This window comes from Cydia amplana, chromosome 9 (genome assembly GCF_948474715.1).
Source record: "Cydia amplana chromosome 9, ilCydAmpl1.1, whole genome shotgun sequence".
Taxonomy (NCBI): Eukaryota; Metazoa; Arthropoda; class Insecta; order Lepidoptera; family Tortricidae; genus Cydia; species Cydia amplana.
In genome coordinates, this window is record NC_086077.1 from 1,750,325 (window position 1) to 1,764,479 (window position 14,155).

The following is a 14,155-nucleotide window of genomic DNA, read 5'->3' on the forward strand; positions in this document are numbered from 1 at the left end:
GTTTTTCGACTAGTTTTACTTATTCATTGTCCTATAAGCTATACTATAAGTACCTATGCTTTAGGTACACCCAGCCACAATCTTGAATGACTACTTTATAAATGAATTCATTAATAACTTGTCCATGCAATTTTGCTGCTCGCTCTACTGTACACTTATGTTCCCTGGCATAATTATCCGCTTTGACATACCTAGCTACGTCCACGTGCGCCGTGCACGCACAAGTCACGCAAGCGGTATGCCGTCTCTTAAAACCACAAACTACTAAAAACTATCTAAAAGAAGATATTACTTAAAACTATCTGTATATTATTACAACGCGCAAGTGCACATTTACGCATACAGTTCCGGTGTGAACAGGCCTTAGGTTGGAGTGCTTACTGTATTAAGTACCCTCCACACTCGTGCGTGAATCGCGTTCGCGGTGCGATTAACGCACGTAGTCTGGAGGGCCCGGGGCTTTACATATCTGGAAAATGCGACATGAATAGCTCGATAAATGTAAAGTAACTGGGTACCTTATATTTAGAGAATTTTCGTATCTTTTTCGACCCATGAGGCTTCTTCTTTTTACGTTTTTTGCTGCAGATAGTTGAATGGTCTTCCGAATCACTAGCAAATTTCACGGGTGAGACGTAATACTGCAAAATATCACCTAAAATTAAAATTCCAATATTTGAGTTTCTGAATTAGACCATAAAAAAATTGACGGGCAAGAAAAAAGGTATACAGGGTGTAATCTAAAACGTGATACAAGATAATCAAACATGAATCTTTTCATGATTTTGAACAACTTATACTATGGGGTCAATTTTGTAATATTAAAAAAAAATTGAGCTGTTCCATAGAAATGGTCAAGGAGAGGTAGACAAAAATGTATGGCAAAGATTTTTTTTATTGTTAATTTACAAAGTTGACCCCATAGTAAAAGTTGTTCAAAATCATGAAAAGATTCAGGTTTGATTATCTTGTATCACGTTTTAGATTACACCCTGGATTAAGCTAGAATACTTCTGGTATGCTTTCAAATGGCCAGTTATATTGATATTAACGTTTTAGTAGTAAATCTAGAAACTGTACTGACCTATTAAAGTACAACATGGTTATAGTAAATCCGCAGCGGCATAAACGACCCACAGAACCGTCCCGCACACTGAAAACAGACAACAAGTAATCGTGGGCACAATACGGGCTACCGGCATCAGGAACCGACAGGAGCATCAGTGATAAGCCTACAGCCCCAGGGGCTACCCCACAGTAGCGTCTCCCGAGCGTCGGCGTCTAGTCAACTTGGCTGCTGATCGAAGCAACGTTGGCCCAACTCTGCGAAGCGACGCCATTTTCCATAGCCGCCGGTCAAAAGACGCTAGTGTGGAGTGGCTCATACCTAATAGGTACAATAGAACCCGTGTGCGTGCGCTCGCTCGCGCCAGCCAGTGGACGCCCTGGGGCATTATACCCACTATTAGTTTCCACCAGGCACCAAGTAATTAATTACCTGTGGTAACAACGAATTTTATTCTCATCTGTTCCCAGTGGTTCTCAACACTCAATATTTATCTAGGTATTTTTGTATTGAACAATGAACACTAAACTAAAATTTTAATCGGGTCGGAGCGGTGCCGAGTTCTCGGCGAGAAGCTTTCGACGAGTGTGTACAGCCTGCATCGAAATTAAGACGAGCTTATAAAGAAGACTTACACATGCGGTTGACGCCGCGGCGCAGCGCATCGCACGCCAGCACGGCGGTGAGCAGCTGGGAGCTGTAGTCGTAGTAGCAGTTTCCTGTAACCACTCTCCATATACTAAAATGTCTAAAACCCCCTCCACACTCGTGCGCGAATCGCGCGCGTTTCGCAGATCTGCGATCTCGACTCCACACTAGTGTTCGCGGCTTCGCGCCGCGATTCGCCCACGAGTGTGGAGAGTGTGTCCACCGGCGGACACATCTGACGGACAAATCTCGGCTTGTAATAGTAGTAGTAAAACACTTTATTGTACAAAAATCAGAACACAACAGGAAAAATAACATTCGTCATTAGTACAAAGGCGACCTTATAGGGATAAGTACCCTAAGAGATCCCTTAAAGGGTTAAGGGATCTCTTCCAGTTAACCTTTGAGAAATTGAGGGAGAATTGGAGACGGTAGACATCCGTACTGTACCAACGGCGCAAAAAAGAAAAAAAAGAAAAGGACTCAAATAATAAAAAACTATGGCTTGTATGGCTAACTATTGATTCTCGCGCGTGTCCTCTCATCTCCGCCTCAATGGAAAACAGCAGCACATAAGTGTAACTGTGCGGGATTAGATCACCAACAAATATTATGTAGGTAGGTACCTACGTAACTTCAAAAGGACTATTCACTAGAGTCTGTGCGGAAAGAGAAGAGTCGTGGAATGTATGGGGCTCAATACATTCCACGACTCTTCTCTTTCCGAACAAACTATCTAATCGGTAAACTAACTGTCAGAAAGTAATTTCAAGATCGTACCATGATTAAGTTGTATAATATGGTACGCGAACGCAACCAGGCGGCTCCACATATAAAACAATTGATTGTCATCAACGTTCTTCCGAAGAACGTTTCGCTCGGGCCAACCCAGAGAGTCTACACTCGGCTCCGAGTTGCGGTCTCCGTCAGCCATCCGGGCGTATCTCTCGAGGCTTGCCATGTTTTCTTTAACAGTCTGTAGATGCACCTTTATGTTTTCAGCAATAGTTCGTTGCGTGGACCTGTCAATGATAGATAACTAGATACAGATAGGGTAGGCGTTCCAAAATTAAAGCGCTTTAAATTGTAGGTACGTTGCCCCTTTAAGTCATGCACGCACGAACCACGTAAGAGAAACAGATAAGCTTGCGTTCTTAACAAAGATTGTTAAAATTAATAAACAACACTGATTCATTCGTAGAGTCTGTGCGGAAAGAGTCGTGAAATGTAGCGGAGCCCATACATTCTACGACTCTTCTCTTTCCGCACAGATCCTAGGTAGGTAATGAGATATATGAAGGTATTTTGTGGTCATTATGTATGAGTATAACCATCTACGGTAATATAATATCAATTGGATTGGAACCTGTCCGTAGCTTCCTTATCAACCACGCTAGAAACACTATCCGCGCAGCTAGTATCTTCTTGGAAATCTTCTAGATTCTTATCCTCCATTAAGGCATTATCGTAGCCATGGTGGCTGCCCAAGCTGTTGTTGTCTTCAAAGTCGTTGAGTTCACAGAAGCTCTCGTAGAAGCTCTCGTTGGTGGTGCTGAGGCAGGTGGCTTGACTGCGGTCTTGCTTTGGGTTGCTGAGATAAATGCTGACCTGGAGTAAATTTGACTTTAAGCCTACAACAAATCAAAACTGAAAGGTGTTTTTCGAGCTTGACCAAAGGGGACGGAACCGGTGACACTTGTTGCTGTAGAGTTGAAGACAGTTTATCACAGCCACTCATGTATGGGCCTTCAAACCTTCATGAAGCTTAAAATTCCTTGGTATAATAGATACGACTTGGTCACACATTTGGCTCGATGAAAATATGAAAAAAGAAGAAGAATGAGATCATGTACCTGATCACGGTGACTGAGTCGAGCGCGTCACTCCGTGATATAAGCTGTTGCATGGTGCTGATGCCGCTCCTGCAGTGAGCGGTTCCGTAGCTGTTACTGTAGAGTGTACCATACCATACCATACCACTGAGGGACGTGACGACAGCGGAGTTCAGTGAACACTTCACCAGTGCTCTCCAAGCTGCTCTATCTGGGGCCCAGGCCACTGGGGCATACCATACACTGGTATGGTAGCTTAATAGCCTGTAATGTGACTTGAGTCTCTTACGTAGAAATACCTGATCAAAAAGACTATACGCCGAGCGCGCTGCTCCGTGAGCTCCTGATGCCGTAGTTGCTCCTGCACAGAGCGGACCCAGAGTCCAGCTAATGCTGCTCCAGCGTTCTGTAGGTACACTCCTGTGCAGGTCGGTTAGTTACACTAAACATTTTCCTATTTTCAACAAACATTTTGCGTGAAAAACGCAGTAGCGCTGCTGTAACCACCTCAGCTCCATGAAATCTAGCAAGGTTTGCAGGTTGCTAACTGCCTCCATTAGTATGCACGGAAATTCTAGGTACCTGTGCCTATATGTATACTGTATACTTATACCTGCTTGCAGCCCAGAAGAAAAATGTTTTTGTTGTTCCTCTTTTTTCATCCACGTTCTATTAATACCTGATCAAAAAGACAACGCCGAGCGCGCCGTTCCGTAAGCTCCTGTAGCAGCAGCTGTTCTTGAACCGAGCGGTTCCGCAGCTTCTGTGCCGCGTCTAGCTGGTGTTGCTCCAGCGTTCTGTACTGCTCGTAGAGGTACCACGAGCGCATACGGTCGGTCTTCTTGCCATTCGCATGCAACTGTAGATCTACAAAACATTTTAGTATCAGGAGCCTTAGGAGGGGCAGGCGTCCTAGCCTCGCTCATGAAGGGGCCTCAGCGGTTGCCATACGACAGGATTTCCAATGACATGACAAGTAAACATCATTTTAGGGTGATGCTCAGACTTTTGTCTGGATAGATAAATAAAGGAGGAAGAGTGGAGGGAACCAGATCGCGCGGCAGATCACCTATGCGCTGGACTGACCAAATAAGATCCGCAGTGGGAGATCGCGTATCTGACTGTGCCAGACAGATGGAGGGAGTGGGAGAGATAGCGGAAGATCTTGCGAAGAGCTCTGTGCGCCTCTACTACCGATGCCGACGCCTGAACGTGACCACGACCGCTCTGTCAAGAGCGATACGACAAAGAAGAAGATAAATAATATCATTGTTTTATACGAGAATTATTTGAAGTAAGTACCTACTTTGCTAAAATTTACCTAATGAATCTAGAAAATCCATCAAAATACCGTATGTTAAAACACTGAAAGTATGCCTTGTTTTATCTAAATAAATATAAAAATTGTTAAAATAAATATTATTACGTTAAAAATATATCAAAAATACAATGTGCTTTACATTTCTTCTGGCCTTAGAGCATTTAATAAATATGCTCTAAGCTTCTGACACTTATTACTCTAATAAAATCATAAACATTCGGTAGAGAGTTCTGTACTTTGGTTCTGCAGATATTGAGCTACAACCTTATTACAAACACAATAGAAAAAAGTCTTTGCTAAGAATGCTTCTAAAACGTAGTGGTTAATTGGTTATTACATGGTTATTATTATGATTATTATTCTCTTTGAATGCTTCCATCAAAATGCGAAAGTATATCTGTCTGTCTATTAGTCTATTTACCTCTTCACGCTTAAACCGCTGAACCAGTTTCGATGAGATTTGGTATGAGGATATCGTTTTTATTATTCATCATCATACCACGCAGCACGCAGACGAAGTTGAGGGTGGTTGCGGGCGGAAGCTATATAATAAATAGCTAATACCTACCGAACGTGGTGATTATAATATTATGCTCTTCGCATGGTAGCCTCTCCTGAATGCCGTAGGTCGCGGTTGAAAAATTCTGATTGAGTTCGCTCCAATTACTACTGTATAGGTACATATACTGTGAGATTATCTCTGGTTCATCTTTGGGTCGCTCTATAAACGAGAAGCTACCAATCAAGAGCGCATTGGCTAATCGACACAGACGCAGGATAACGTAATCGGCCCTATGTAATTGAAATAATACAACCCATACACATAGAAATCATTGTAATATACATTTAGGGATTAGCTATATTTATACATTGAGGAGCACCCTCTCCTACTGTTTTTCGTTCACTAAACAATACGATTTTCACAATTTAAAACATACAATGGTGAAACTGTGCAAATTTATAGTGACAGTAGTTAGACTGGACCGCAGCCCGGGCCGCCGCAGCCCCCGAAGTAGTTGACCACCCCGGAGCACCCGCCGTACAGGCCGCTCCGGCCGCAGGGCACGAAGCGCGGCCCGATGTAGGTGCTACAGCACCCGCAACATGGCCAACAAGGAGGCCTGCAACCATAACACATGCTTACTAAGTTAGTGAAATATAATACTTATGTAAAACCTGGAATTGGAGATAGTTTTTTTTAGATTTTCTACTAATTAAAACATAATTAAAATATTATGTAATATGGAAAGACGTCAGTAAAGTCAGTCAATTTATGTCATATACACATCATAGACAGAACTTTTATATTCTTTTTCTACTCCAGCACTTAAATGTGTCAATTAAATGACTGACAGTGATATCTAAAGCAATGTCATTTGAATGATTTGTCTATAGGCTCATAAGATGACTGCTAGCAGTCATCTTATGAGTATAATACAACTGCTTTATTTTTTTTAAAGATACAAGTTCCGATCATCTTGATTGAAAGAGGTATGTTTTCATTTACAATAATAACTCTTTTTTTTTTAAATAATAACTCAATTTTTTTTAAATAATAACTCTTTTTTTTTAATAATAACTCTTTTTTTTTGCTGCAGCTGTCATAGAAAAAGTAATGTATGCAACAGCTCATAATTGGTTCTTAAAATTCTCGGGTCTTTTTTTACAAAACTCGACTACGTCTCGTTTTGTAACTTCGACCCTTGAATTTTAAGAACCCTTATTATATCACTGTTGCATAAACTACTATTGACGTGAAGGAAAAATATAAAGGAAATGCAAAGAGTACTTATTTTATAAAGCGAGAAAAAGGTGATTGATGACGACGATTGAAGTTCCTTTGAAGTACAGATGCTGCATAATTATTTTTCATTTCTCATGCTCTGAAAGAGGGACATTGTTGTTCTAAAAGGTGTGCAGAAAATGATACGTTTCTGCACTAGAGAACATTGTACGTTGGAACGATATATTATTTTTAATTTTATTTACGAAGAGCAATTGAAATTTGGTTTTAAATGGATTTGTTATACAATTTCGAATCTGATATTTGACTCCCCATTCTACATTCTAAATAACGACACTTTTGCCTACATTTTAAATTGAAAGTACCCTCAAGAAATACTATAAAATATATACTTACTCATGTTTGAAAAAAAAAACACATGTATTTTACTTTCCTCGTATTCGAAATGAAAAGTAGAGTGTTTAACTCGGGTGAAAGGCATCATTTCAGCCTCGGACTATTCTCACTGCGTTCGAGCACCAAACTACCTCGGCAGAAATGAGTGCCTTTCATCCCTTGGTTAAACAAAAACACTATTCCATACCATCATATTTTCACGGAAACGTACGTGCATCTAATCTGCAAAACTACAGTTAAGTATTTGAGCTTCCGACTGGAAGCCATGATTGATTGAAGGAATTTTTGCGTTCATAAAAAGAATCGGTTATAATCGTCCATCGGGGTTAGTTAGACCAAGAAAAGTCTGCAACGCTTTTGATAGCATACGCAGTGCGTGTTATTTTAAACGTCAAACTATGGTCAAACTTCTATGAAATAATGACGTATGAATAACACTTGCACTGCGTATGCTATCAAAGTCGCTGCAGACTTTTCTTGGTCTAAAAACTCTAAAATATCTCTCTCTCGCTCTCACTTATGGGTGCGGCGCACCGTGACCTTGATGCGGTGCGGTAGTGTGTTACGGCTTTAACTCTCTAGCAAGAGAATGGTTAGGCTGGACTTGCTTAACACCACACTCGAAGTGGCCACTGTGAGAGGCTGCCCGCAGGGGGGTGTCTTATCTCCCCTGCTCTGGACTCTTGCGGTGGATGGACTTCTGCACAAGATGGCGGAGCTCCGAATCGACACACAGGGGTACGCTGACGACCTTGTTGTGACGGTGAGGGGCAACTGCCAAAGTACTTTATCAGACCTTATGCAGAGGGCTCTCAACACCATAAATACATGGTGTGGAGAGAATGAATTGTCTATCAACGCAGATAAGACAATTATAGTTCCATTCACGAACAAGCGGAAAATAGACAAACTCAAACCGCTTGTCATGAATGGTAAAAGTATTCCGTTCTCAACAGAGGTCAAATATCTGGGGGTAACACTGGACCAGAAACTGACCTGGAACAAGCATGTGGACGGAATTATACAAAAGGCTAGATCAGCCCTGGCAATATGCTGTCGTTTAGCAGGCAACCGATGGGGTCTAAAACCCAAAATTGCCTTATGGCTGTACACATCTATAGTGAGGCCGATAGTGTCTTACGCCTCTGTAGCATGGTACAGGAAAACGACGCAGAAGGTAACAGTGACGAAGCTTGGCAGCCTGCAAAGAACTGCCTGTGTCATCGTCACTGGAGCCATGTCATCCTCCCCGACGGCAGCCCTAGAGGCCATACTAAATCTACCGCCCCTTCACCTGCATCTGGAGTTGGAGGCGAAATCTAGTATGCTTAGAATAGCGGGCGCGAGGAGAGGTAATTGGTTATCGAAAACTCTGAGACTGTTTAAGGAATCAGTGTATGATATCCCTGTTCTTGGGATGCCATCCGACACTATGGCACCCAAATTTTGTCCACTCAAACATTACTCAGTGGAACTCCCCAAAAGGGAGGACTGGTCAAACAGTCAAATTAAGTGGAAAGAAGGAAGCCTAAGGTGGTACACTGATGGCTCCAAATCCGGATCTGAAGTAGGCTGCGGAGTATACGGTGAAGCGCCTAGGAAAAGCATCAGCTTAAACCTAGGACGTTTTTGCTCTATATTCCAGGCGGAGGTATACGCCATCCTAGAATGTGCGTCAATCAATCTGCAAAGCAACTACGGTAATCACACAATCTATATCCATTCGGATAGCCAGGCGGCACTCTTAGCCCTAACCTCTGATGTCACCACATCGAGGCTGGTTGAGAACTGCAGGCAACTATTGAACAACCTTGGAGCCAGGAACAAAGTTGTTCTACGTTGGGTCCCAGGGCATGCGGGTATCGTAGGAAATAAAAAGGCCGACGAGCTCGCGCGAGCAGGGGCTAAAGGGATAAACTACAGTCCTGAGCCGTTTTGTGGTATCCCCAAAAGCCTAACGCGGCTCACCCTAAAGACCTACTGTCAATACACAACAATTCAACTCTGGAGGGAAACAACAGGTTTGAACCATTCCAAAGCGCTTATCAAGGCCTTCAGCAAAAAGGCGTCCTCGAACGCCTTAGCGCTGTCTAGGAACCAACTGCGCAACTTGGTAAGGGTGCTTACTGGGCACTGTTGCCTAAATAAGCACATGCACACCATGGGGAAACGTGACATGGGGCGGTGCAGACTCTGTATGGAGGCAGAGGAGACGCCCTTGCACATCCTCACAGAGTGCCCTTGCCTAATGCGTACTCGTGACTTAATCCTGGGCGGGCACATATTGCGCCCGGAGGAGGTAAAGTCTCTCGAGTTCAAAAAGATCCTGCAGCTATTTGAAGTTGCATGTTTGGATCGAGAGTTGTAGTAGGTGGCGATCACAATAGATCAGCGATGGTCGCAGTGATACATAGGCTTTGGAGCCTTATATAGCCCCTAACAAGAAGAAGAAGAAGAAGAACTCTCTAGCATCATTATTACTCATGAATCTAGTATAACTGGATTGGGCATGAGTGGTGGGGATAACTGACAGAACGGGATAGTCTTATGTATCTTTCAGTAGGAGTAGCAGGGAAAGCGCTATTATTGTTGGTCCTTGTCATAGTCTCACATCTTGTTTTATTCCCCACCGTAAATTGACCACCGTGATTGGTCGAATTCATTTGTTGCCCACCATAACAAATAAATTCGACCAATCATAGCGTCGCAATACGACGCTATGATTGGTCGAATTTATATGTTTTGTCCCTCACGGAGGCACGCGTAGACCACTTCTATAGGATGCTACCTTCTATGTTATTACTAAAATAAGTAACTAAAGCGCGCGCGAAATTCAAATTTTCTATGGGACGATATCCCTTCGCGCCTACAGTTTTCAAATTTGCCGCCTTTTTCTACTGTCAAGATCTGGTTGACCAAGTATACTTAAAATTAGAGTTAATATCATGTTAATATTAATATAAAATAAAAGGTACGTTCGATTAAGCAAAATTATCGCGTTCGACCAATTTTGAAATTCGCGCCTTTTTCTACTGACAAAGCTGGGTTGCCAGAATATACAAAAAGTATTTGCTCAACTTTTTTATTTATGCATGAGTCACATTTCATTTGCATTTCATATTAAAGCCATAACACACTACCGCACCGCACCAAGGTCACGGTGCGGTGCGGTAATGTGTTATGGCTATTAGTAGAAAAAAATGGCGCCTCCGACCGGCTGGCGAGCGGCTGTAGCCGGGGTTGGTCTGCGAGGAGTGCACGTCGTTAATGAGCTTCACGCATAATGGCGATCGCGGCTTGGTCAGTCCGCCGTGTTTTATTATTATTAGCAGAAGAAAATGGCGCCGCCGGCCGGTTTGCGGCTGTAGCAGGGGTTGGTCTGCGAGGAGTGTACGCCGTTCATGAGTTTCACGCTGAATGGCGATCGCCGCTTGGTCAGCCCGCCGTGTTTTATTATTAGTAGAAGAAAATGGCGCCGCCGGCCGGTTTGCGGCTGTAGCCGGGGTTGGTCTGCGACGAGTGTACACCGGAGTTCATGATCTTCACGCTGAATGGCGACCGCCGCTCGGTCAGCCCGCCGCGTTTTAGCGGGTGATCCTGCAATAACGCAAATATTAGAATTATATAATCTTTTAACGCTGGACTTGTCGCTTTTTAGCGAAAAGACCGCCTGTTGTTTTCCTCTTCTTGAGTGTTCACTGTATTGTTTTCTGTATTGAGGTGTGCAATAAAGAGTTTTGTGGTCTAAGTGGGATTAGTCGCCAAACAGACCATAGGCTCCTATGAGCCGTGGCAAAAAACCGGGACAACGCGAGGATGAATTATGAGAACCTTTAAAGAAGAGCTCTTAGACTTTTGGTTTGGTATACTTGGATACAGCTTACTAGAACAACAGCAGTGCGCTTATCGCACGTGTTCCTCAGCCTGCGCCAGGTTTCGCAGCCGATGGTCTCTGGCTGGAGGTATAGGTCCTCCTTGTCTGCGAAACGTTCCGTCGAGTGGTTGTATGTGGCCGCTAGCACTATGTCTAGACTGTCGTCAGGTATGCTGCGAAAATACACAGGTATCCAATTTAATTGATTGCTAACAGACAGGCGTACTAGATCGCGACTTGGTCTGTGCTCAGCTTATCTCTTTCTCGCTTTCACTCATAACTGCGTCCTTAAAAGTCGTAAGCGTAAGGCCTACTGTCCACGGAAGCGTAGCGGCAACGTCGCGTCAGCCGCTTCGTGGACAGAGTTGTGAGGTTTTGTATGTAGGCTGCAAGCAAGCGTACACCAAGCGTACAATGACGAATACGCGTCTATGCAGCTACGCTTCCGTGGACAGTAGGCCTAACGTAACACACTATCGTACTGCACTCTGCGACCTTAGTGCGCCGCACACATAAGTGAGAGCGAGAAATAAATATATCTTTCTCGCTCTCACTTATGGGTGCGACGCACCAAGGCCGCGGTGCGGTTCGATAGTGTGTTATGACTTTAACGGATGTACAAACCACCTTCCACTCGATCGAACAGGCCTTGCGACCGTACCAAGGTCGTGGTCCAGTATGCGATTGAATCAATGGGCGACGAGGTTAGAATTTCATTTGAATTTAGGACCAGAGGGCCTACCGCGAACCACGTTCGACGTGTTGCCTCTCTATCGCACTTGTAAATTCGTACGTAAGTGTGACAGGGAGGTAACACGTCGAACGTGGTTCGCGGTAGGCCCTCAGTATGGTGAACATCCGTCTGAAGGCTACACTGCATCACTCAACAGACCGATTCATTACTTATTTGTTTTGTTGAGAGTCCTGGAAAATAACTTTCCGATTCAAAACTAAAACATGTTTAATATACCTAAATATATAATTATGTATACCTTGTATTAGTTGTATGTTGGGCTTTTGTCGAAGTAATATATGTATAATAAATAGGGTTTGCAAGATCCGTAAATTTTTCGGATCCGGATATTTCGGATATTAAAATTTGACGGATCCGGATTATTCGAATAATACGGATCTGTATCAAGAAAGGTGACGAAATTTACAACTTACATACAACGAACAGCTAGTAAAATGTAAAATGTTCATATTTTAGTTAATTACAATTATTAATAATTATAATTTTTATCTCAAAACGATATAAATAAGTATAATAAGATATTCAGTGTAGTCTTAATTAGGTATTCCTATTAATAATATTATGCATTTTTTTTAGGAGGCCGTAGTCGATTTGTAACCGAAAACGCCAAAAATTAAGTAATTAAAGCAAATTTATTTCTATATATCTGCTCAGAAGAATTAATTCTAAAGGTGCCTAAAACACCGCTTTAACTTCGGCGATTTTTCTTAAATTTGCCAAGCTCACAAAATAGAAAATGGAGAAAAAGTTACATTTATGTACTTTTATTATTTTATACCGGTGTGGTGTGATATAATTTATACTATTAAAAAACGTACTTCCTTTATCTTGGTAAAATAGCTATACCTTCAGTCGTTAGATTGAGAAAAATGGCTTAGAAAAAGTATCTAACTCATTTATTCAGTCCCCATTACAACAATCTTTCATTATAGGTTATATACCTATATCTATATCTATCTATCTATCTATACCTAAATCCAGTTAATTACTGCAAAATAATGTGAAATTACTACAAAAGTTTCGGGAAATTAAGAAATTTGGGCTACAGCTTCTTAATAACGAGAAAAAAATATCAATATTAGTTACTCAGTTAGCAGCACATCAAGCACATGTTATTTATGTTAACAGAAGACTGGGAACGGACACGATAACACAAAAAAGTCACTGATAACAACACGCACAAGCACTAATGATGTTCCAGGTAGACGACCCAAAGGCGACTGAGCGAAAACCTGATAACAATTACTTTAAAACATACAAATATTTACCCTTATTCCAGTCAGGAGGCATGCAGGTAGCTCGTTTTAAGACTGTTACTGTTACTACTGTTTAGTTTAAGCAATATTTGTATTTATTTTATGACGTTATCGCGTACCAATAACGCGACCAATGCAATATTTAACGGATCCGTGAGATCCGAAATATCCGGATCCTATGAGACGTTGGATCCGGATCTTAGATTTGACGGATATCCGGATATTTCGGATATCCGGATCTCAAACCCTAATAATAAATCAATGGCTTGAGTTCGTACTAAGTACTAATATTTAAATTTTGGCGCTTAAATTTAAGAAGATAAGAGTACTTAAAATAATAAAATAGATAAATAATATAAAAAAAAAATTAGGGATATCTTACACAGATCAACCTAGCAAAGACCTAGCCCCAAACAAAGCAAAGCTTGTACCTATGGGTTAATTGGGTTATGGGTACCTACTAGACTATACATACTTATATGTATAGATAAATACATAAATATATACGTACATAGAAAACAACCATGACTTAGGAACAAATATCTGCATTCATCACACAAATAAATGCCACTACCGGGATACGAACCCAGAATCTATTTGGCTTCATAGAAAGGGCCACTACTTATATACCCACCCACAAGGCCAGACCGGTCGTATTGAATAAAACTTACTGGAACGGGTGGAAGTAGCTCATTCTTCTTACACTAGCGAGTGTGTGGTGAGAGAACAGCCGATATCCAGCCGAACCTTGGTGCTTTTCTTTTGTAGCAAGGATTATTTCTTTCGTGAGCACGCCCTCCTTCCTCAGATCCGGAAGAAGCTTTTTATTTCTCACTTGCTTAACTTTACCACCTTGTTCTTTAGGAGTCATGGTGATTCACTGTGATGATTTAACGAAATTACCCCAATTTGAAACTTATTTATTACCGAAATAAAAACTTTTGCTGTTGCATAGCAACGGTTGGCTGTACAAATACATGCTTACCATACCACACAAATACCATACCAGACAAATACCCAAACAACCTACAAAGTGAAAACACTACCCTATATATTTACCCATTGCAAAAGTGGTAACACCATGATTGTGATGAGTGATTACTTCCGTTTCCCACTTAAGTTCAGTGTTGCAACTTGCATAGAAAGATAATTTAAATAGAGGGTTTTTTAGCTACCTGTTAACGTAATATACATTAGATAAAATAATACTATGGCGTTTATCGTAATGAACATACAAATGTAAATTATTTTAATGACATTTCAG

At 41.8% G+C, this 14,155-nt stretch overlaps 2 protein-coding genes across 2 annotated transcripts; both read right to left on the reverse strand.

Moving 5' to 3' along the window:
- Positions 1-430: 430 nt before the first annotated feature.
- On the reverse strand, positions 431-4,408 carry LOC134650750 (uncharacterized). Its single transcript, XM_063505682.1, has 6 exons — positions 4,226-4,408; positions 3,081-3,322; positions 2,495-2,736; positions 1,702-1,785; positions 519-655; positions 431-469 (listed from the first exon to the last, which is right to left on the reverse strand). Exons 1-6 carry the CDS (start codon positions 4,373-4,375, stop codon positions 431-433), a joined length of 894 nt encoding a protein of 297 aa, XP_063361752.1. The 5' UTR covers positions 4,376-4,408.
- Positions 4,409-10,081: 5,673 nt separating this feature from the next.
- On the reverse strand, positions 10,082-13,796 carry LOC134650643 (protein CFAP276). Its single transcript, XM_063505576.1, has 4 exons — positions 13,563-13,796; positions 10,892-11,054; positions 10,461-10,604; positions 10,082-10,099 (listed from the first exon to the last, which is right to left on the reverse strand). Exons 1-3 carry the CDS (start codon positions 13,760-13,762, stop codon positions 10,464-10,466), a joined length of 504 nt encoding a protein of 167 aa, XP_063361646.1. The 5' UTR covers positions 13,763-13,796; the 3' UTR covers positions 10,082-10,099; positions 10,461-10,463.
- Positions 13,797-14,155: the final 359 nt, after the last annotated feature.